General features: G+C 44.6%; 1 protein-coding gene across 1 annotated transcript in view; it reads left to right on the top strand.

Moving 5' to 3' along the window:
• Positions 1 to 4224: 4224 nt before the first annotated feature.
• Positions 4225 to 24935, top strand: part of LRP2 (LDL receptor related protein 2) — a 204196-nt gene continuing 183485 nt past the window's right edge. The window contains exon 1 of the mRNA XM_058664591.1: positions 4225 to 4415. Within this exon, the coding sequence (XP_058520574.1) occupies positions 4337 to 4415 (79 nt within the window). The 5' untranslated portion in view covers positions 4225 to 4336. The remainder of the gene's footprint in view (positions 4416 to 24935) is intronic.

Here is a 24935-nt window from a genome sequence, read left to right as displayed (position 1 = left end):
AGCCAAATTCTATGATCTGCATCATAACTCTGAAAAATTACTCTTTCTGCAGAGAGGAGCTTTGAGACCATGGAGCACAGCAAAGAGGACAACTTCCAGGCCAAGAGCTATTAAGATCCCCGAGAACATATCTGACTTTCCCAATGGTGTTCTTAGATCTGACTTTTCCCCTATAAGATCCACTTCAGGCTTGTGTCTTGCATTTGTTATTATATGTCTAACAGCTTCTCAGTCTTTACCTCTTATGAGCTTGCCATATTTGAAGAGAATAGATAATTTTCCAGAATGTTCCTAACTTTGGACATTCTGTACAATGATGAAGCATTGGTTTGTTTGATGACTTCTCATGACTGGGTTCAGGTTATGTATGTAAAATGATTTTTTTTAGTATCAGAGAGAACAAGTACTTGGATTCCCATCCACTGGTTCACGCTACAGTGGGCAGACACTGAGTGCAGGAACTCTCTTCATTTGGGTGTCAAGGGCCCAGCTACTTCTACCCCCAGGATGTACATCAGCAGGAAGCCTTTGCAAGTGAAGCTGCAAGTAGAGTCAGGACGTGAATCCAGGCACTGTGAGATGGGATGGGTGCCCAAATCCCAACCTCCATCTTTACCTCTAGGCCAAGTACCTGCCCCTAGGTGATGCATTCTTGTTAGCAATTCCACAGAACTGCTTTGTGTGTTCTGTTAGCTTGGATTGCAGTGGTTCACCTTGGTTCCTTGGTTAATCTGGACTCTACTACATTTACTACTATGCTTCCAGATCTTGCAAGTTTAATAGCTTAACATCTGTCCTTTGGGAAGATACCAGCCACACTTTGTTCTGGACCATGTGGGCCCCTGCATGCACACCAGAGGAAGCTCCTGGCTTCCAGCTTTGGACCAGCCCAGCTCTGACTGTTACAGTCATTTGGGGAGTGAGCCAACATATGGAAGTCTCTCTTTCTCTCTGATCTCTCCTTCTCTCCCTGTCAAATTAAAAAAAAATCTTTAAAATAGAAAATTATTTTTGATTTCCAATTTGTACTGTTTAAATATACATCTTTCCTTGATCTACCAAAGCGATTTCATTGCCCTCTCTAATGACTTCTGTTGAAAGGGACTCATCTGGTAGAAATATCACTATGAATCAACTGGAAGTAGACCAGATGGGGGCGGAAGGGGGGTTCTATCATAAGGCTGATAACTGACAGGAAGGAGTCTATTTTGACCACAAGTCAGATGGGTGGAATGATTGCCTGTGGGGTGGAGGAAAAGAGGCGTAGTCAAGAATGACATGAATTTTGGGCTTGGCCTCTGGGATGGATGGTGTGCCTCTTCTGGAGACACTCAAGGTTTACTAGTCAGGCTCTGTCACCTTGGGTTTGAGGTCTGAGGACAGTGGATTGGAGCTGTCGAGTGGGCAACTGACTCTAGAGCACTTGGAGGAACATCTGGCTTGGATAAATAGCAAACTGAAGCTGGTTTCATTGAAGATTTTCCAACCGCAAGTCCACCAACAGGAAGCATGAGACTGGCTCAGGATAGGAACAAATGCTCTGAATATATTTCCAACAACAGAGTGTGCAAATGAATAGTAAAATAATACAAATAAGCAAGTCTGTTAACATAAATTGATTTGAATGAATTTCACTTTTTATCACTTTCCTCTCGGTTTAGTGCTGTAAAGTCGTGTGTGTGTGTGTGTGTGTGTGTGTGTGTGTATTGGTATATGGAGAAATGTGAGAAATCACACTTTAGCATGACAGAAAACACTGGTTTACATCACAACTGGACTAGCTTAAACTTTCCTCAACGCTGGTTATAACTTTAAATTTTCAGTGGAGCCACAAGCATTCTCAGGTGTGGGTTCCAGCAGTTAACACGTGTGTGGTGCAGGTTCTTTCCAAGCATTGCAGTTTCGGGATTACATGGCGAAAACGGGTATTCCTATTGGGACAGGGTGTGAGTACACCTACTTTGTGTGAGGACGAAGGTTCCTGCTCCACCAGCGGTTCCCCATCTCTACCCTTTCCTGGCTCACCTTGTCTCCCTTCTGCCTCTGTCTCTGAGCGGTTCTGGGATTAACGGCGGGCTGGGCCCGGTACACTAATGTAACTAGCTCAGACGGTCAGCCCGAGTCCCGCTGTGCAACCACGTCAGGAATTCCACTAAGTTGCCAACACCAAAGCACAAAGACACCAGCAATGAGGAAAACCCTTTAGCGCAGAAAAGAATGCCCGGAACCCCGACTGCGGCGATGAAAGGACACGCACGCGCGTGCACACACACCCTGCCGCCGGCGCGCCCACGCGCGCCCCCGCTGGACGCTAGGCCCCCCCGGCCAGCGCCGCCTCTCTTCCACCTGCCGGCCAAGGCGCGCGCCTCGCCAGGGTCCCGCCGCCGCTCTTTGTAATTCGGACGTGCGGGGTCGCTCATTGCCTGCGCAGCGCGGCCCTGGAGGGGCGTCGGACCGCCGGACTCAGGCGCAGTCTTGTACCAGCGCTCGGCAGGCCGGAACACAGCATAAATCACCCACCGAGCGCGGAATCACGCCCCTTTGCTGCTTCCCTCCTCCGCAGTCCACCCCCTTCCAGCTGCCGGTCGCCCCCGCCCGCCCTTCAGGTCCGCAATCCAGCGTCTTCCTCGGTGACCCACGGCAGATTGAGAAGGGAGTTCCCGTAATGTTGCCCGGAGCTCAGAGCTCTGGATTTCCAAAGAGACGCGGACTCAACCCTTTCCTTCTCTGTTAATTCCTACTCTTAAATTTGCTTTTCACTGGTCCATTACTTTTGATCTTTCCAAGTGACACACAGTTTCTCTCCTCCCCGCAAAACTGCTGTGACCGAGAAAGCCCACCGATGCTGCACCATCTGGACTCTGGGGGTCAGCAGAGCCCCGGACGATCAGACGACCGGGCGACCGGTGCTCCGGGCAGACGGGCAGGCAGCAAGGAGCAATTCTCGTCCCTAGGCAGGGAGGCGGCGGCGCCTTGCCCAGAGACCACGTGGATTTACGGGCTGCCGCCTCCGTGCGTTACTGTCCCCTGGGCTGAGGGAAACCGGTCCGGTCACTCCGTGGCGGAGCTGCTTCAAACGTCGGGGCAGAATGTTCTGGGACAACCTCAGGCCCCACAACAGTCGCGGCTACGCTCGTGTTTCTCGTGCGCGCCGATGATCGTCCGGTGCGGGGGCAGGGCCGCGTGCTGAAGCGCGAGGCAGTGTGCTAGCAGTGGTGCCCTTTTGGGAGTCAGGTCCCGGCGTGCTTGTCCCGCAAAGCCCGCAAAGAAGGGAGCTTTGTGTGGGGTGTGTGTGGTGTGTGTGGTGTGTGTGTGTGTGGGGGGGGGACAGGGGAGGGAGGAGGCCGGGTAAGGGATCTCTGACTCTATAAAGGGGCGTCAGCACCCCGGAGTAGACGTTCAAACTTTTCAATTTTGCTCCATAATCACGCTCACTAGCAAGGAACTGTGACACCTGCAGACGTGGTGTTTGAGAAAGTGGACTAGGGATCCACCCCCGATTCTAAACTACAAAAGCAGAGCGCCCCTCTCTCACAGGCCAGATCCCTAGGGAAAACTCCACGAATCCACGGGAGCCCAAAGAGCTCGCACTAGGGAGAGGAGGCCACCGATCTGTCCAGCAGGCTCTTTGCTGTGTCCCTCCCCTGTTCCGGCTCTTTCGCTCCCTTGCATTCCTTGCTGGTTCTCAGCTCATAGGTCTTGCCTTTTCTCTTACTATTATTAGTTTTAAATTTTTTTCTGTTGCATCGAACACCATTTCCACTGCTCCTTTCGGGTCTAACACGGAGTGGTTGGCAGATTTTCCCGTGGATTGTGAGTTGGCTTTTGTGCTGGGGCCAGGATCGTGCTGGCCTCACTATGTCCAGGAGAGAAAAGGTCACTGTTTGAGGGTGACTGGGTGTGCGTGCCCGAGGCATGCGTGTGTGTGGTTTGAGCTAGTGAGTGTGCTAGTGCGCGAGTGACAGCGAGGTGTGCGCGAGTGCGCGGGAGGAGACTTTTGAGCGCGCATGTGTTGGAGTGCCCACAGCTCTCGGCGCAGCAAAGTGCAGGGGGCGGGCCGGGCGGCAGGGGGCCTGCCCCTCTGGATTCCCGCATGCTAGTTCCGGGGCGGTCGGGTCTAAAGGGCTTTATGCACAATCTGGAGGGTGGGGACTGGCGCGGGTAGAAAACGGGATGCCTCAGACGCCGGGCCAGGCTTTCGGCCACTAGGAGCAGGCTGAGCCAGGGACCGACCAACAGTAGCGCTCGCGGACGGAGGCGCAGCCTGTGGTGAGTGTGCCACGCGCGCCCACCTCCGGAGGAAGGAACGGCGAGGCCGGGGGCGGCCGTCGCCGGGATGGAGCTCAGGACGGCTGCGGCTGCGTGTGTGCTGTTCCTGGCTCTCTCCGCCTGGTCGGTGCCGGTCAGTGGCCAAGGTAAGCATCAACCGGCGGGAGCTACCAGTCGAGCGCAGGGCTCCATTGATGGTGGCCTGGTCGGGGTTTGCGGGCTGCGGAGTCGGAGCAGTGCGCAGCCCGGCGGGGGTCGGGATAGGACGGCGGCGCCGAAGCTGCTCCCTCTGGGGCGCTCAGGTTGCTGGGCTGCCGAGCTGCGAACCGGAGCGCCTCTCCTTCGCAGGCCGGGAGAACTGAACAGCCGCAAACTTGAGAGAGCAGTCGGGGCGGTTTCAATGACAGCGCACCCTGCCTTTGTTCCCACGGGGGTTTGTTCTCATCCTTCCGAGGAACGTTCTGCACTTGGAACCGGGAAAACGAAGCTCTCCTGGCGGCTGCGCAGCCCTTTCCCCGCTGCGGCGGATTTCTTCTCTGCGGTCCCAGGCGCAGCTATGAGCGCAAGTGTTCCACCTGCCGCGGCGAGCGCCTCGCCCGGGAGGACCCCTTGGAGCGCCCAGGGCCCCGGGCCAGACCATTTCCCTCCCATCTTCCCTTCCCTCGCGGTGACCCCCAAGAGACCGCATCTCTCGACAGGGATCGTTTACGAGCCATGATAAGGCCCGGAGGTGGGATTGGAGGAGAGAACTGCGGCCGCTGGTCACTGTTTTCCTTGAAGGGGTTTTCCTTTCCAGTCAGGAGCTGGGGGCTTTTGTGGCGATGAATGGGGGACCGTCTGCAGCAGTCAGAGTTTTGGGGCTCGAATGCAGTAAATTTTTGGAATGGCTTTGAATTTCTTTAAAGTTGGGACAGGGCTATGTATCTATATATATCTATATAGATATATACTTTTTAACAGGAATCTATGAGAGTGGAGAATAAAAAAAACAGTAAAAGGGGAAGAAGGGAGGGATGGACAAACAAGCAGAGAAGACTTGGGAGAGAAGGAAGAGGGGGGTAGTGAGATATGAATGAGAAGGGCGAGGAGGCGGCAGGAGACCCTGCGAGCTCTCTCCCTGGCTTCGCGTTGCTAGGTAGCAGCCGGGAGCCGCGTTTGACCGACCACCAGACAGAGCGGACGCTGCTGCTACCGCGGGGACTAATCTGTCGTGGGGATGGGGGTGCCCCCTTTCCCCTGCTGCCCCTTCCCATCGGACAACTTAATTGCCCGACAATGAAAATGAAACCTCTATTGTTGTAGGATTAGCCAGAGCAATAAATTGATTTCCCTGGATCACATATTGGGGTTGACGGATGGGGACTGTGGAAGCCCCCATTTAAGGAGGCGAGAGGGGAGGGCTTGTGGATGGGCTGTGGCATGTATTCAAATGGTTAATCTGCTTTCTTTCCTCAATTCTTAGCGTAAGCTCCTTAGAGGGAATCAAGTAAGTAATTATACAGCAACTCCTAGCAGCACTCGTTGCAGACTTCCTGGGGGGAAAAAAGTACTGGTCTTGCAAAAAAAAAAAAAGTGTGGTTCGGGGGCGAGGGAGCAGGAGGAGACTAGTAATAATTCTGCCTTTGAATTCTTGCCTCCTTGTTGGGAATCCAAGAAGGGTGTTATGATGGCCAGGGAAAGTTTACATAGTGCCTGGGCTTACATATCTGCATGTCATAGCCTGAATAGACCCTAGGATTTGCTCCATGTTACTTTCTGCTCGGCAAGGGAAATCTTGCTTTGCTTCAGCTACAAATGTTCCCATACAGCTAAAACCTATGCTGTGTCTAACTCAGTAGCCTATGTGCTCTTCTTGGAGGTCCACACCCATCCATCTTGCATTTTATGATAGTATTTTATTATAGTAATATATGTAGCAATTAAAGTAATAGCATATCTGTTACAATAACACCTGCATCAGTTGCAGGTCCTGCTCGGAGTACTTTACATTTCTACACTCAAACAATCCTCATAATAATGTTCTCTGAAGTCCATATTTAGCTTAATTTTTTTTTTAAGAGGAAGTGAGAGACCAGCATTATGACATAGCACCACTGCTGGCACTCCATATGAGCACTGGTTGGAGTCCTAGCTTCTCCACTTTCGATTCAACTCCCTGAAAATGCTTCTGGGAAAGCAGTGGAAGATGGCTTGGGCCCCTGCCACCCACCTTGGAGACCCTGCCACCCACCTAGGACCTAGGCTCCTAGCTGCAGCAGAGCCTTACTACTGCCCTTGTGGCCCTTTGGGAAGGGAATCAGTGGACAGAAGATATTTCTGTTGTTTCCTCTCTGTAATTCTGCTTTTCAAATAAATAAATAACTCTTAAACACAATTAAAAGGATGAATTTGGGGCCCAGTGTGGTGGCCTAGTGGCTGAAGTCCTTGCCTTGAAAGCGCCAGGATCCCACATGGGCACCGGTTCTAATCCCAACGGCTCCACTTCCCATCCAGCTCCCTGCTTGTGGCCTGGGAAAACAGTTGAGGACGACCCAAAGCCTCAGGAGCCTGCACCCGTGTGGGAGACCTGGAGGAAGTTCCTGGCTCCTGGTTCCGGATTGGCACAGCACTGGCCATTGTACTCACTTGGGGAGTGAATCAATGGACAGAAGATCTTCCTCTCTGTTTCTCCTCTCTGTATATCTGGCTTTGTAATAAAAATAAATAAATATATTTTTTTAAAAAGGATGAATTTGAAAAAGAAAAGAAGGAGGGAGGGAAAACGAGGGGGGAGGGAAGGAGAGAGAGAGAGAGAGAGAGAGAGAGAGAGAGAGAAATCAGTCTTTCATCTGTTGATTCATTCCTCAGTTGTCTGCAATAGCAAGGACTAAACCCAGCTGAATCCAAGAGCCTGGAACTCCATCTAGGTCTCCTATGGTCTCCTATGTGTGTGGCAGGGAGTGACTTGCTGCCTTCTAGGGTGCAGGAGGAAGCTGGATTGCAAGTGGATCTAGACCCTGGGATATGGGGTATAACCACTGCCCGAAATGCTTGTCACAGGACAGGCATGCATGAATCAGTATCTTAACTGCTAGGCTGCCTGTCTCCAAAAAAATATCATTATATGTATTTGTGAATGCAATGTGATATTTTGATACAGGGCAATTAGCAATTTTTGAAGTCCCCTTACATATATCACATTGTCTTTATTTGTCAGTGGACACTTCAGTTGATCCCATGTCTTAGCTGTTGTGACTAGTGTTGTAATGAACATGAGCGTGCAATCTCTCTTTGATATATCTATTAGTAGGGTCACATGATAGGTTTATTTTCAATTTTTGGAGGAGTTTCCATGTTGTTTTACATAGTAGGTGCACTATTCTATGAACCCATTATCGTTGTCTGTCAGAGCTGCCCTTTTTCCATATCCTTGCCAGCATCTTTTATTTTTTTTTAAGTAATTAATATTAATAGTGCTATTTACAGATGAGAAAATGAAGGTACAAGGCAATTAACTAGTTTTCCAAAGGTCATAATAACATTGATTCCAAGTAAACTCAAGATTTCACACTCTGTGGTTTAACATAGTACGCTCCTTGTCTATCTCTTTTCTTGAGCTAAAAATGTCATGCTCCTTGAGTTGCTTCCCATGTGTGAGGTTCCTAAACAAACTGAGGGGTTTTTGCAAGTCCTTGCCATATAAGGTAAAAGCTACCTGCTATCTCCTAACTGTGTGTATTCTAAAATCTGAACTCAGATCTTCTCAACCCTCATCTTCCTACTTGATCATTTTAATACCTATATCCTCTAAATGTCCTTGACTTGGAAGGTTGAGCATTCTAGATTCCTCTAGTATCGATCCTGGCTTGTACTATGACATAAAATATGATGACAGTGTAAATGCCTTTATGGAAGCATTTCGTTTTCAGTAGACTCTCACTGTAAACTTCACATCACTAAAACTTTGGAATTCACTCAGCATTCTAGGGTTACTATATTTTAAAACATAATTTTAGCTAAAATTACTTGCATTTTTCATATTTCATATATTTTTTTTTCAAGAATTCTGTGAAATCCCAAATTTTCTGGAGTGAAGTGATTTAGTTTCCAGCAGTGGCTTCCGCATTTTCTAGTTAAGTGACCTTAGAGTCAGTTCAGATTGCTTATCTGTGAAGTTGAGATAATAAGAGAACTTATCTCTTGGCATGTCGTGAACCAAAAGAAATAAAACACATAAGTGCTTAGCATAAGGGAAAACATCGACAATGAAAAGAAGTATATAGCTCTTTTTATTTATTCTTCAACACTAAAGGTATCATGCTATTTTGATTATTATTTATATTTCCAATTTTCTGATGTACAGGAAAAAGTCTTTCGGGATTTTTCTTCTCCTTCTTTCTTTTTAAAAATTTATTAGAGAGCAAGAGTGAGAATGAGAGCAAGATATCACTTTCATTTGTCAGTCCAGAATTCATTCCTCACCTGGCTGGGCAAGGTGATGTCAGGAGTTAAGAACCCCATTCAGGTCTCTCAAGTGTCTCTTAGGATCCACTCACTTGAACCCTTACCTGGAGTCTCCCAGGATGCATATTAACAGGAAGTTGGAATTGGGAGGGGGAGTCTACAACCGCAACCTAGTCTCTCACATGAGATGCAGTTGCTCCAGGCAGCACCCTAACTGCCAGGCCACGGGCTTGCCCCAAGCATTTTCACGAATAGTTCTTTTGAGAAATGCTTAGATATCAGATGTAGTTAGTAAGGTTTTTGAGAAAATGGGATTAGCCTTAAATAAATAACATTCTTTAATCCAATAAAAAAATTGGGCAATGTACATGTAAGAGCTGGCATCCATTTATGACGGTAACATCTTTGTGTGAAGTTTGTGTTTCATGGTAGGGACGATTTGAAACATGTGCTAGTTTTGTCCTGTTAAATTTCTCATTCTTTATCCCTGCTCTTATTTACAGGAGTTGATTACCGTTGTTTGCGCAGTGTTCTTTACCAGTGTTTATATGGCTTCTGCCAGAGCTGTCAGCCGTTGTACCTGTTTTGTTTTAATACAAACTTATATTTATTTGCAACTGGGAAGAAATTTAGATATGAACTGGTTTGTCTGCATTATTTTACAGATAAACCATCCGTGATAGGAGATGGGGCCTAAAGAGAGTGTAGGGAAGAATTAAATACCTGTTTTAGGGCATGTGGCTGGTCTCTACATTCCTTGCGTTTGCACTTGATCATTTTCAGATACTTCTCCGATTGTCCACACCCTCTGAGATCTCTGAATTCCATTCTGATTCATCTAGGTTTGTCAGAGGAAGGCAAGTACGAGTAGATGACCTTGGTAATTTTTTAAAAAGATTGGTTAGGGTCCAGCATTTCTATTTCTGTACACTGAGAGCTAAACTGCCATCCCGCGTTGTAGTGTCAGCGTGAATCCCAGCTGCTGATTCCATTCCAGTGTCGTGCCCATGTGCCCAGGAGGGCAGTGAAGATGGTTCAAGTACTTAGGCCCTTGCCACCAACGTGGAAGGCCCAGGTGGAGTGTGGACTCCTGCCTTTAGTCTGGCCCAGTCTTGGTTGTTGTGGCCATTTGGAAGTGAATCAGGAAATGGAAGATTGTGTTTCTCTGACTTTCAAATAAATTAAATTATATTTCAATTAAAAATAATTAAAATATTGGCCACCTGTCCCAGGTCAAAGGAGAATCCTAAGCTAGGTTAAAACAGCCATGAGCTTTATATTTTCAGGTTGGTCTGGAGTTTATGTCACATCAGTGCCTCAAAATCCCATCTTTAGAACTATTTTTCAAATTCTTGGACTATCAAAGCACATTCCCAAAGGCATTTTAAAAATATTTAATTATTTTTATTACAAAGCCAGATATTCAGAGAGGAGAGAGACAAAGAGGAATATCTTCTGTCTGTTGATTCACTCCCCAAGTGAGCGCAATGGCCGGTGCTGTGCTGATCTGGAACCAGGAGCCAGGAGCTTCCTCCAGGTCTCCCATGTGGGTGCAGGGTCCTGAGAGAGAGAGAAGAGAGAGAGAGAGAGAGAGAGAGAGAGAGAGATTATTCATTTGTTAAAATGGCTGTTAAGCACTGAGGAAGGCCTTAATCTGTAGCTGGGAACTCAATCCAGGCCTCCTATGTGGGTGGCAGGTGCCCACCTAGTTGAGTCATTAATGCACCCAAGGTTTTTCAGTGTCCGAAAGCTGCCATCCAGAGTGGAACCAGGACTTGTATCAAGCTGCTTGATGTTGATGTGGGTGTCAAGAAATGAAGCAACCAGAACTTGAAGACTGTGTCCATACAGTATGCTGGTGTCACAGAGAGGATTAGCTTATTATGCTGATGCACAAGCTCCTCCCTTATGGATTAAAAAATGATTTATTTTTAATTTTTTAAATTGGAAAGTCAGATATACAGAGAGGAGGAGAGACATAAAGAAAGATCTTCCTTCTTTGATTCACTCCTTAAGTGGCTGCAATGGTTGGAGCTGAGCTGATCCAAAGCCAGGATCTCGGAGCCTCTTTGGGTCTCCCAAGTGGGTGAATCATTCTCAACTGCTTTTCCAGACCACAAGCGGGGAGTTGGATGGGAAAAGGGGCCGCCGGGATACAAACCGGCGCCCATATGGGATCCTGGCACATTGAAGATGAGGGCTTTAGCTGCTAGGCTATCTCCTGTGCCCCTTTTATGGATTTTTAAACATCATTATAACCCTCTTAAGAGTTTGATCTTTTGAGGACAGTGCTGTTGTGTAGTGGATTAAACTACTGTCTGTAGCACTGGCATTTCACAAAGGCACTGGTTTGAGTTTCAGCTGTTCCACTTTTGATCCAGCTCCCTACTAGTGTACCTGGGAAAGCTGCAGAGGATGGCCCAAGTTCTTGAGCCTCTGTACCCATGTAACAGACTTAGATGGAGCTCTTGGGTCTTGGCTTTAGTCCTGGCGCAACCCTGGCTGTTGTGGCCATTTTGGTGAGTGAACCAGGGGATGGAAGGTATCTCTCTATCTTTGTCTCACTCTGACTCTGCCTTTTAAAATAAGCAGATAAATAAAATCATAAAAATATTTTTTGATCTTTTCTGAACTTGAGGAGAACCAGATACTCTGTTATCTTGGTGTCTTCTCTGAATTCTGCACCTGCACACATTGATATATCCTCTTTGGGTTGGGTTATTCATGTCTGATGTTTATAAAAGCTACCTAAGTTAAATTCCCTGAAGCCAAAAAGGGAACTTAATGAAATTACTAATTGAAAATATGCAGATAATAGGTTTACCCATGTGAGAATATTTTTTTCTTGGACAGAAATGATCAAAAGTTGGTGATTTCATCTGATCCAATGAAATAAATAGTATCCAATGTCATGCCAGTGTTGTATTTCTTTCCCACCTTGTGTCTTAGGAGTGATTCCGTTATCAAACCTCTGCTCCATTGATATAAAGGTCAGTCAGGACTCTGGAGTCACATCTTGTCATGATGTCCTGTAGAAAGAGCAGGAGTTTTGTTGTTAGCTGGTGGTCCAGGCAGAAATCTCAGCTGCAGCTCAAGAGCTCTACCAGCCCCTGTATCCCAGGTTATGAAATATTCCCAGAGCTTGGGCTTGAGTCACATCCCCAGTCCCTGAGGCCCTAGAGTAAGGGTGAACTTCATTGGGAAAATATGATAAGGCTATCAGGAGAATCTTGAGTAGATGCTGAGCTGCAAAAATAACAGGTGTCTGGTAGTACATCTTATCAGATCAAGTTGACTGTTACTTTATTTTTCACATGAAGACAGATTTGAATATGCTCTAGAACTTTTTTTAAGAGCTGGTACTCTTGGGCCCGGCGGCGTGGCCTAGCGGCTGAGGTCCTTGCCTTGAAAGCCCCGGGATCCCATATGGGCGCCGGTTCTAATCCCGGCAGCTCCACTTCCCATCCAGCTCCCTGCCTGTGGCCTGGGAAAGCAGTCTAACATGGCCCAATGCATTGGGACACTGCACCCGTGTGGGAGACCCGGAAGAGGTTCCTGGTTCCCGGCTTCGGATTGGCGCGCATCGGCCCGTTGCGGCTCACTTGGGGAGTGAAACATCGGACGGAAGATCTTCCTCTCTGTCTCTCCTCCTCTGTGTCTATCTGGCTGTAATAAAATGAATAAATCTTAAAAAAAAAAAAAGAGCTGGTACTCCTGGGAAAATTGATGAATTAAAGGGAGAATATTACTGAAATGTTTTGGTAGTTCTGTGGGTTGTTATAGGAAGAGTATTACTAAAATGTTACAATAAAAGACGTGGTGTTCCCTGTTCATGTGATTGTGTTGCAACTTCAAATTCAGAAACAGAGCAGGAGGAAGGAGAACCTCCATTTCTATTTAGAGTTGAAACTTTTTTTTTTAAATTTGGAGCAGAACTTCATAATGGATAGGAAATTTCTGAGAAACGAGCCAAGAGATCAGAATATAAAAGCTCTTGAGTCTTTTATGGGATTTCATTTTTTCTTCCGTGAAAAATTGCTCCTGTTCAGAGCCCTGGCTAGGAGAGGACGGAGGATGGAACAGGTCAATCAACCACCTCAGCTAAACGTTGGGCAGCGAAATACTGGGCAAACGAAGACTCCATGATGGACTGTGACAATCAGTGGCTTCTTCAATGACCTAATCGAGCTGGGAGGGATATGACTGGCAGCGATCCATAACTGGAAGACTATAAAGACCACTTGAGCAAGTATCTCAGCATGCCCCACATCTGGGACCTTGGGCGGGTGGGAGACTGGGTGGGGATTCTCCCTCAATATTCCCCTTCACCTCAGATATATAAATAATCTAATAAAATATATATTTAAAAAAAAAATAAAAAATAAAAAAAAATAAAAATAAAAAAAAACAAAACAAAACAAAAAAAAAAAATTGCTCCTGTTTTCCCAACTTACTCCACTGCCTTATTTATCTTCCAAAGATTGAGTCAGAGGAATTTTCCACCTTCCGCTCAACTCCCCAAATGGCTGCAGTGGCTGGGTCTGGGTTGTGATTTATCTATATCTGAAGTGCTCAGGCACTTGAGCAGCCTTCAGCTGCCTTCCCTAGCTGCATTAGCAGGAAGCTGGATTGGAAGTGAAACATCTGGGACTCAGGTTGGCACTCCTATGGGAAGCGGGTTTCACATGGAGGCCCAACCTGCTGTACCACATCACTGTCCACTAAATCTTATTTCTAACAGCATTGGTGAAGGAATGGAAATAACCTCATTTCAAAAGTAAGATGATTTGGGTGGGGAGAACCCAAGTACCTATGAAACTGTGTCACATAATACGATGTAATTAATGAATTAAAAATAATAAATAATAAAAAAAGAAAAAAAAAGTAAGATGATTATGTTTTATAATAAGGCACTTCTGATTTAGGATAGCACTGAAACACACTACAGGGAATGTCTGTCCCAGAAAATGATAGATTAGACAATGTGAAGTTCCATGTTGAAAGCTCAATGCTTGTGGTCATTAGCCAACAGGTCACACTTGATCACAAGGTTATAAGAAACAGTGAGGAATGAATGGAAGGAGGAAATGTAATGACCGTTCTGTGCATTGAAAAGTTAAGCCACTGTTACCATGGATACCTTGGCTTGATCATTGTCCACATCTTGAGATTTGAGATTGTAACCAATACTCTTAATTCTGTGTACCATCAACTGGTAACACATGAAGATTCAAGGTAACTTTGAAAATAAGCCTTTATCTACTAATCTACTGACTCATTACATAACAACATCTACTTCTGAGGGCTTCGTAGGTGTTGAGAAATTCTTTAAAAGAGGAATAAGAAAGTAGTTACAATTCTGCTATGCCAGACATTGGAATTCCATATACATCAGGGATTTGCATGTCACTCTGAGTCCAAATCTTTGGATTTCATCTCATCAGCAAGGAGAAAGTTTTCTGAATAAAGACTGAAAAAAGATCACAGTCATTTATGTCACAGAGATTCTTCAATAAGGTTGAATTGAAGAACGAGACCAGTTTCTTACCCAAATTTTCATCTCACCAAAGGGAGGAAGAAAAATGCTTGTGTATACTTTCGTGATGCGTCAGTTTTGATGTGGGAGAGGGTGGGATGTGGAGGATACTTTTTATTATAAGAAACCAGAAACAGGAAACCAAATTCAAACAGGTTTGAATAATAGAAGGTATTTCTTGGCTCAAGTAAGTGAAAAATCTGTGCTGCAGAATGGGTTTCAGAGCAGGTACAATCAGGGCTCCAGTTCCCGTTCTTTGTGCTTCTCCCAACTCAACTCCCCGCTATGTTTCAGCTTTGTCTTCTGTCTGGCTTCCCCTGTGGTCATAATGGCTGCCAGGGCATGTGGGGCTGCCTGTTCTCTTGATCTGTATCTGGGACAAGTTCAATGTGGAGAAAGTTTCGGTGTGTCTTCAAAAGCGTTGTTTCATCACAATAACTTAGAAAGTTATGTTTTCTAAAGACCCTGTGTAGTCATCAGCTCTTTCCGCTAGTTTGGTGCTTCCTCTGAAGGACTAGGAGAGTGAACTTCCTAGTCAAAATCTCTACTTATTTAAATCAGGGATCCAAGCATCTGTTTGCAAGTGATTGGACAGTTAGGAACAAGTGATCTAGGTAATTCTCCCCAGTTTTTGTTTATTTTTTTAAAAAGATTTATCAGTTATTTCTTTGAAAGGCAGAGTGACAAAGACAGAGGCAGAAAGAGATCTTCCACCTACTAGTTCTTTCTCCAAATAATCACAGCAGCCACGTTTAGGTCAGGCTGAAGCCAGGACTTGGGTACTCTGTCTGGGTCTCCCACATGGGTTGCAGGGATCCAAGCACTTGAGTCATCCTCTTCTGCCTTCTCAGGTTCATTAACCAGAAACTGGGGCAGCCAGGACCGATTTGAGATGCTGGCATTGCTGGCAGTGGCCTCATCATCTGAAGCACACTGCCATGTCTCCACTTCTCCCACCAATATGTTTTAGGTTTTTTTTTTTTTTTTTTGTCTGAGATTTAGAGGTGAACTGACTTGTGGTTGTGATTTCTTCCCATGGTAATGAAGTATAATCTGTTAAAGTTTTTTTTTCGGATGGGAATTTTGCCAGGTAGCAACAACAATTACAGTGAGACTGCCCCCACTTAACGGTCATCTCATTCTAACTAGCAGGGCAGAGCCTTAACCCCTGTTCTTCACATATGTGCCACTGTTTGTGTGTGTTGAGTGTGTTCTTTGCTCTTTCTCTGGACACCCTTGAAGCTCTTTGTTTCATCCAAAGAACAGTGAGTCTACTGTGGTTAAACATCTGTTGAAAGTCTTCATACTTTCTCACTTGCTCAGGAGGTTGTCCCAGCACATCCCCTGGCATAGGCCATTTCCTTCTAAAACATTCTTCTATTCCATGGTTACAATGAGAGTGTTGGAGACTTCATAGCTCATTTCCTTTAGATCCCTGCTTCAACTGTTTGTTGGCTTCCTTGGGACTCACTGTCAGTTCCTGTGAGCTCTTCACTGTTTCCCAAATTTCTTATTTATCTACTTCCTCAGCATTTCTTTTATGTCTTTCATTAAAATCCCTTCCTTGAAAGGAGGGAGAGAGCGAGAGGAAAGGAAGGAAGGAGGATAAGAGGAAGAGAATATCATAATGCTCTTAAAATTATTATCAACAAACCACAATGAATGTGTTAAAAGTAATTAAAAATTAAAATGTAAAAATGAAATTAAAACAAACCCTTGCTTGTATATACCATTCACTCAGCAGCCTGGGCCTTTGATCCTGCTTTTAGAAACCTGTGACACTAACACTGATTGGATCAAATGCTCACATTTACATGTCTGTAGCTGAACGTGACAGGAGAAAACCACCAAATTGTGAAGACTTGTCTTTACATTCCTGAAATGAATCTGGGTTCTCGGCTGTCTTCCGCCCTAGTCCCTCATGCTCCTGTGTCCCGCCTGTGGCCTCCCATTTCCCCACCTCTGACATTGCTTGCTCAGATGTTGATTTCGCTTTATGTTAATGTGCAAATGGAAGCTGTCAGGAGGTAAGTGCTCCCATGACTCAGCCATCACTTGCACTTCATTTTGCGTGGTCTGTCATTCTACCTGTTGTTGGGAGAAGACTCTCCATGCCCTTTAACCCAGCTGGTTTATTCATGTCCTTGAACTTACTCCCCTCTCACCTTGTAGCAAATATCTTCTCTGTCACGAAGTTCTCTTTTTCCTTCACCCAATTTTCTCTGTTTCTCTTTACAGCAAAATTCTTGGACAGAGCTATCTATGTGCACTATAATTCCTCTCCAGTTTTTTTTTCCCCCTTAAATCTTTGACATTCAGGGTTTTTCTCTCCATCCCACCAGGGTTTGTTTTGTTGAAGTTGCTGGTGGGTTCCATGTTGATGAAGCTAATGGTTCCACTCTTAGCTTTCATTTTAGTTAACAGGTCAGCAGCATTGCACAAGGTGTATCCTGTCACCAAAACACAAACCTGCAGCCTCTTGGTTTCCTTCCTTTGCTGACCCCTTCTGGATAGCTCAGGCTTGTTCTTGTCTATCTTAACTTTTTTTCATCTCTAACTGCACTACTTGCTCTGTAACCTCATCCTGTTTCATGGTTTTCTGTACTAGCCTATATGCTGGCAACTTTCAAATTTATGAATTTAATCCCAGACCCTAAACTCTAGACCCGTATACATAAACTGCTCCTTTGACATATCCACCTGGCTGTTCAATAGTTATCGAAAACTTGTGTGTGAAGTCACTTTCCTGCTCAACTTTGATCCTCAGCTTCTGCTTTGACGCTGCATATTCTTTTCTATCTCATAGCTAATCCACCAGATAATACTGTTGTTTTGATCTTTGAAACATATCTAGAATCTGATCATGTTCACCTAGGTCTACCACATTGATGTTGCCTGGGTTGTTACCATAACTTCTTTACTGGTCAATCTAATTCCCTCTGTCCCCTCTTGCCTACTCTTAACATAGTATCTGTGGCAACACTTTCAGAATGTCAGACAGATCCTGGCGCTCTTCTACTGAAAAGCTCCCATGGTTTCTGTCACACACACAACTAGGTTGTTCAGGAAGACATTGAGATGGCACTTGGAGTGCACTATGCCAAGGCCTTTGTCAACTCAGTGGAAGCTCTGGAGCAAGAATTTGTCTTGCTGGACCCCTGGGGTAGGCTGAAGTGGTCACGCGTGGTCATAGGATATGAACTTCCTGCAAAAGACATGACCTAAGGCAGGGCCTTTTACAGCAGACCCCAAAGCAGGCAGAAAACCTGTCTGTCCTACCCTGATGCAGAATGTAGGGGGCACATGTTCCAGGTGTACCGCTGCTCACTGCATGAGAAGTCAGGCTCCTTTTTAAAGATTTATTTCTTTTACTTGTAGAGTCAGAGTTACATAGGGAGAGAGAGATTTAGAGAGAGTGAGAGAGAGAGCTGGACTGGTCTGAAGCTGGGGTCCAGGTACCCCTTCTATATCTCCCATGTGGATACAGGATTTGGGCCATCTTCTTATGATTTCCTGGGCCATAAGCAGGGAGCTGGATCAGGAAGTAGAGCAACTATTCCCAAACTTATGCCGCAGGCCAAGGATTAGCTTGTTATGCCACTTTACCAGCCCCGAAGTCAAGTTCCTTATTGACAGTCTGCAGGGCCCTCACCACCTCTGTGGCCTCATCTTTTTCATTTCTCTCTTTCTCACAGAGTTCCAGGCATGAGGGTATCCTCACCTTTCCTCAGCATGATGAGCATTTTCAGGCCTTTGCACTTGTTTTCTCTCTTCCGGAGCACTCCTAAGTCCCCTGGTGTCTGACTGGCTTCCTTAACTCCTAGAAGATGGCTCGCAGGTCACTAGCTCAGGGTGGCCTCTGTTGATTTGTTTCCCGATTTCCTGTTGTCACCGTTCATGGTCTGACATTAGGTACATAACTTAATTAGTTACTTATTTACATACTTATTGTTTTCCTTTCCCTTGGATGCAGATTCCACCAGGGATTTTCATCTTGTTTATCCATTGCTTTATCCCTAGGGTCCAGAATAGGGCTAAATAAATAAAGTTGAACGTGTGAATGGACAGATGGTTGTCACCATGGGTGCTGAGAAGGGGCATCCACAGCCCATCACGGTGCCCCTGGCATTGCCAGCCCTTAATTCCTTTGGGCTTCTGGAGGCCTTGTCAAAGTCCTGATGGAGAAAAAAAAAGAAAATTGCTGTCTCTATCAAAGCAAGTGGCTTAGCAACGCAGTTTCTCACTTGACTCCCCCCAGCCCCCTGCCACATTGCTCCATCCTATATACAGCCCTCTCCTCTGCCCCAGTGGTGATTCCCAGTGCGTTTGAGAGTAGACAGTTTCACATAAGCCTTTTTCCCTTGTATCCCAGACACTTCGTTACCCTGTGAGAATTCCCCTGTCCGTGCAGAGTGGGTCATTCTGCTATTTTGGGGACAGATTTGATACAGTAGCTTTTACAAAAAGATAAGCCAGAGTTTTTAGGCCTTACGTTAGTGGACTGTCATTCTGTATTTAAACAGAACACAAAAGAAAGCTGCCTGCGACCACAGCCCAGTGAAAACAGCCTTGAGCGGACAAAAGGCTCTCTTTGAGAAGGGGAGTGGTTTCCTGACTCAGGGAGGCGACTTGGACTGCAGTGGAAAGAACATCGCATGCCCAGTTGGGACATTTGTGGGTCTTGTTCCTGATGAATGAAGGAAAAATGGGCCGTACCCAAGAGGGCCCCTGACTGCTGAAGAAAAGGGCCATGGCCATGTCCTGTGGGGCACAGCCTTTCTCATCTCAGTCCCCATTCTTTTGAGGACTCCACGTGTAACAAATAGGGTAGAAGCAGGGTAATGACTGAATTGCATATTTGTCAGAATAAAGAAGTTGGGAAAATGATGCTGGCTCCTTGTTTTTGAGCACTTTCTATGTACTTGGCATGGCCCCATGTTTGTGACAGTGAAGTTGCATTAAAATGGAACTGAATTGTCTGCCCATTTCCCGTGCCCATTTCTTGAGTGGGTTGTTTGTTTTGACATTTTGGTTGTTTTGTAGCTCTTTGTATATTCTGGATATTAGCCCTCTATCACCTATGTCGTGTGCGAAGATCTTCTCCCATTCTGTGGGTTGCCTTTTTACTTTGTTGATTGTTTCTCTAGCTGTACAGAAGCTTCTTAGTTTGATGAGGTCCCAATTGTTTATTTTGGTCTTGATTTCTACTGCATCTGGAGTCTTTTTTAGGAAGTGAGGGCCTACCCCTAAGTGTTCCAGTGTGTTTCCAACATTTTCTTCCAAAAGTTTGAAGGTTTCTGGATGTAGGTTTAGATCTGTTATCCATTTAGATCTGATCTTAGTGTATGGTGAGAGATGTGGATCTATTTTTTTGTTTCTGCAGGCTATCAACCAGTTGTCCCAACAGCATTTATTGAACAGACCTTCCCATTTGCCTGGGTTGTCGTTTGTCTTTTTGTCAAAGATTATTTGGCTGTATCTGTGTGGGTTTCCTTCTGGCGTTTCTATTCTGCTCCATTGGTCTTCCTCTCTATCTTTGTGCCAGTACCACGCTGTTTTGATAACCACTGCCCTATAGTATGTCCAGAGGTCCGGAACTGTGATTCCCCCTGCTAACTTCCTGTTCTTCAGGATAGTTCTAGCTATCCGTGGTTTTTTGTGCTTCCAGATGAACCTTTGGATCATTATTTCCAGTTCCATGAAGAATGTTTTGGGCAATTTGATTGGGATTGCGTTGAATGTATATATTGCTTTTGGCAGTATAGACATTTTAATGATATTGATTTTATGTTGCTTAATATTGATGGAAAAATTACAAAGCTTTTTTTTTAAATTTGAAGTTCTAGAAGAAAGTAAACAACCAGATGAGAATTGGGTTTCTTTCCAACATGGAGCAAATCACCCTTGAGAAGATGGAGAAGACATTTCCTATGCGATGGCTACGTCTGAACACCTCTTAGCATAAAGGCAGCTCTCACCATGATTGAAGATGCCTGCTCTGTCATTTCCAGAGCCAGCTGTGCAGAGGAAGACTTTGTTTTCCACTCAAATTCTGCCAGTGTGTGGAAATGTTGACTCTTGAATGGTAGTTGGCTGAGATACCAATGTATAGTACATGTGTCTCAGGGTGAGGTTCAGGAACCGTGACACCCACAGCTGACATGTTTTGAGGGGGATGACCGAGGGAAAGAGGATACCAGAATGTGAGAGGTAGACTTAAATGAAAGTCAATCTTTTTTTCTGGGGAAAAAATGTGATAGTGCTTTTTTAGTTTTTAAGCAAATATCTTTTAAAAATTTGTTTTTATTTAAATAGAGAGGAAAAGAGAAAACTTCCATCTGCTTATTCATTCCCCAAATGCCTGCAACCCCTGGGACTGGGCCAGACCAAAGACAGGAGCCAAGAACTCATTTTGGATTTTCCACATGGGTGGCAGGAATCCAGGTCCCTGAGTCATCCCCTGCTACATCCCACAGGGTGCATTAGCAGGAAACTGGACTTGGAAGCAGAGCTTCTGCCTGAATTCAGGCACTGTAATGTGGGATGTGGACATCCCAAGCAATGTTGTAACCTATGTGCCAAAGACCTGTCCTGGCATTATCACTTCTGCTTATTCTACCAGTGTTTTATAGGAAGTGGCTATGGTCATGTTTTAAGACTCAGACCCCAAAAGATAGGACTTCTTATTTTCTAGAATGGCTTTCCTTCATTTAGTTAGCTAGCATGACTGAAACAGGAGAGGCTACAACAACAGGAGAGGTTGGCACTCGGAACAGTTATAAGCCACTATCCTTAATTCCTTAGGGAACCATTAGTGCAGTTGGAGAAGAGGCTCTTGCATTTTGAATACATGTTGCATTTATTGTTTTTCCAGACTATAGTGATTACTGTTGATAAGAGACCATTTATTTTTTGAAGTTAGCATGAAATGAAGACTATGCAAATAAAGTCAACTATCATAATGTTAAAGTCCAAAATTCTTAATTTCTTTCCAGTTCATTTCTGACATAAAAATTTACCTCTCCCCTAGTATTTGGTGCAGTGAAGTGTTGAAAGAATTTGTCGACTCATCACTGGAAGCTGAAGTTCTGGTGAAAAACAAAATGCAGGGTTTAAAAATTGAGCATACTAACTGGATGGCAGCAAAACTTGGATGTATCTCACTGTAAATGATTAAACCCGACAGTGCAGATGGGAGAGCACAGTGCACTTGTGCCAGGAAGGATGTGTATCGTAGTCCATAGGTTCCCTTCTTCTGTAAGAGAAATCAAAGCAGTCTTTAATGGCTGAAGTCTGTGCATGTAATGGGTATTCCAGATTTATTTTCCAAGTATTTTGCTGTGGTTAGAGCCATAGCAGAGGAAAGGCAGGAGGGGTAGAATTTTATTGTGGCACTAGATCTCTTTTTCTTTTGGAGATCCAGGCATGACTTGTCACAGTGACCTGAAACTTTGGGTCCCTAGAATTGTCCTGTCCCTTGGGTACATTGATAGATCAAAGGTGCTTGGCTCTGTTTTTCTTGAAGAGAAGCAGTAGTTGCATTAATGGAGCACTAGATTAACAAGAGACCCATTGGATGCATTTCTGACTTTTTTTTTCCAACAATACTTGTTCTCATAGTCTGTTCCTTTTTATATACTGAGGTGAAGCTAACTGGTTGGCCTTAGTTTTTCTGCCTGCAGAATAAGCAATAATATGCTATAGTTTTGGTGTTTATGATCTGCTTTATTTTATTTTAAATGCTAATAGTAAAATTGATATATGTGTGTACATTTCTGTACGTTTTAACACATATGTTTGTGTAACCACCCCCACAGTCAGGATTAAACAGTTCAGTCACATCCCTTGTGCTGTTTCTTTGTGGTGGTCACACTCTCCAAATAAAGTGCCGCTACTTTTTTTTTTCAAAGCTCCTTTTTTGAAAACTCACTTTCCCAGATGAAAGTCTCAGTTGCCTTTCATTTGTTCATTTTGATTCAGAGAGTGTTCCTTGCTCATTTTTGAAGCAATGCAAAATGACATGGTTGGTAAAATTGTAAGCCTGGCTTGCTCTTATTATAATATAGAAAAAAAAGCTCTGAAAGATAGCAGCACTCAGTGTGGCCATATATAAGGCAGTTTCCCCCAATGTGGCTTGTGGCTAGATTGGAATCTGTAAAGAAAACACTTTCAAGACATCTCCCTCGAAGAGGAGGACAGAGGTTTATTTTTTATTTAACGATCTACCCCTTGACACCTGGGAAATGATTAGTCGATGTTTTCAAAGAAGATTAAGTCTGTGTGGTTAATTAACTGTGGTAATCAGGTGACTTGAATCAATTAACTCCTTGTTAACAATTTCCATCAATTTTGTAAATAAATGACTAAATCAGTAAATCGTACTCTTAAGATTAAAGGCTATTTTTCCTGATTTATTTTATTGATGACAAATTAGAGATTTTCCCCTTCTCATATCATTCCACTCCCTTTTAACCTTCCTCTCAGTAATGAGAAAGCTTAAGCCAGTTTTAACTTGAGAGGAATGTGCCAGGATAACTTAAATCGTGGCTTTAAGGAGAAGTCAGGCTTGAAGACACCTTTGCTCCTTCAACTCAACGCGTTTTGCCAGGATGATTTAGAGAAATGAGAAACTTTGAAGCTAGTGGGATCCTGGTAATATTAAGAAAGAACAGGGGTAGAAAGTAATGCTGGAATCATTCAAGAATGAACTTTTTTTCATCATTTTTCTAAGCTACAGCTGGGTGAAGGATGTAAAAACATGAGTCTGACTCTTACTTGAATGTCAGCTTTACTGGATCTCTTAGATACTCTGCTAAGAAGGAAGTTCTTAAGGAACCTGGTTATTTTAATTGTGTTCATCTGTAAAGCTTGATTCATTAAAGAATATCATACAAAAATACCACTAAAATATTATTACCTCTTAGAATTGTTATATTTGCAAATGCTCTTCCCAGCTTACCTGGCTTTATTGTGTCAATCAACTAAGGGTTGTGAGCTGGGACATTTGCTACAGCTGGAAACATGTCATTGCATTCTCCAAAAGGCACTGAATGCTGAGAGGCTTAGCATCATAGGATGGATGGTGTGGACTTGTTGGGGACTGCATCAAGAAAGAATATGTGCCATCTTGAATAGCTTTTGATGAGTTAGTCAACATTTACATATTTCTATGCTAAAATCATTCCCATTTAATCAAGAAATGGTTCCTATGGTCTCCTGGAAGGCATAGGGGTAGCCTTAATTGTGACAAAGAACTGAAGTGAGGGGATACACATTGAAATCTCTGACTGCTAACTCAATCTCTGGATGCTTCCTACTTTTAGAGAAGCTCCCTGGATGTGCCCTGACTGTCCTTTCTCTACTTGTCCAAGTATCCCCAGGTTCAGCAGGGGGCCTCTGGGACACAGGCTGGAATTTGAGCTTGGGGATTTCGCTTGACTGATTTTTAATTCTGTACCTCGGGCTGTTGTCCCCAAGCTTTGGTTTCCCCTGGGCTCTGTGAGTACAATGGGTACCTCATGGGTTCCTGAGAATATTTAAGGGACATTGTGTACATGTAAGGTCCTGGCACTTGGTGAGCATTCAGAAAACATTGGGCACCCCAGGAAACCTGGCATGAAATCATTCATAGTTGACCAGCTATGGTTAGGTCAGTGTTGCAGAGCAGCCACCATGCTGTGATCTTTTGAATGGAAGAAATCACTTGTCAGATTCTCTATCTGTAGAAATTAATGGGAAAAAAAGACAGCTTTTTAATTAAAGGTTTATTTTTACTTATTTGAACGGCAGAGTTACAAAGGGAGGAAGAGGAGGTTGGAGACAATCTTTCATCCACTGGTTCACTCTCCAAAGGACTGCAAGAATCAGGAGCTTCATCCAGATCTTTAACATGGGTGCAGGGGCCCAAGCACCTGGGCCATCTGCTGCAGTTTCCCCAGGTGCATTATTGGGGAGCTGGAGCTGGGAAGTGGAGTAGCCAGGACTCAATGGCACCCATACTGCTTCCAGTGTTGCAGGCAGAGGTTTAATTTGCTATGCTATCACACTAGCCCTAGCACAGCTTCTTCAAAAGGGGACAAAACTATCAGCCAAAGAAATACAGAAAGGAGACCTTATAACCTGCCTCCCTATTCCCAAGAACATTTGCTCCATCACCCCCACCCCATGTCTTGAAGGCACACATCTCAATGCTTTGTTATAGAGCCATTCACACGTCTCACTGGACTCAGCGTGTCTGTCTCAGGTACATCATACCTGCATTTTGTGAACTTGATTTCATGCAGTTGACCAATGATTCTGGGGCTTTCGCAGTAGGATCAATGGAGGCAAAGAGTTAGGTTTTTGCCTAGACAAGGAGAGGAAAGAGGAAAGAGTACGGGTGAGCACTTGGTGGGAGGTTTGAAGCAGATCACACAGCACTCACATTTTAAGGTTCTTTAATATTTAATAATACTCCTGAAGGTTCAGAAAGGTCAGTTTAATAGTGAGAAAGCTTTTCAAGCCAGATTTGGTAACTATGTTAAAATGACCATTAACATGTTTTAAACAAATATTTTTTGTGTGTGTGTGTTAGGCATTGGTGGTCCATAAGTGACCAAGACATGGAAACACACAATGGTGTTACACACTGAGGGGTGTTCTAATGGAGGTTGGGGCACACGGCAAAAAGAGTGATGGAGTTCAGGAA

This window comes from Ochotona princeps, chromosome 5 (genome assembly GCF_030435755.1).
Source record: "Ochotona princeps isolate mOchPri1 chromosome 5, mOchPri1.hap1, whole genome shotgun sequence".
In the NCBI taxonomy this organism is placed as follows: Eukaryota; Metazoa; Chordata; class Mammalia; order Lagomorpha; family Ochotonidae; genus Ochotona; species Ochotona princeps.
This window is presented reverse-complemented; position numbering and strand designations above follow the sequence as displayed.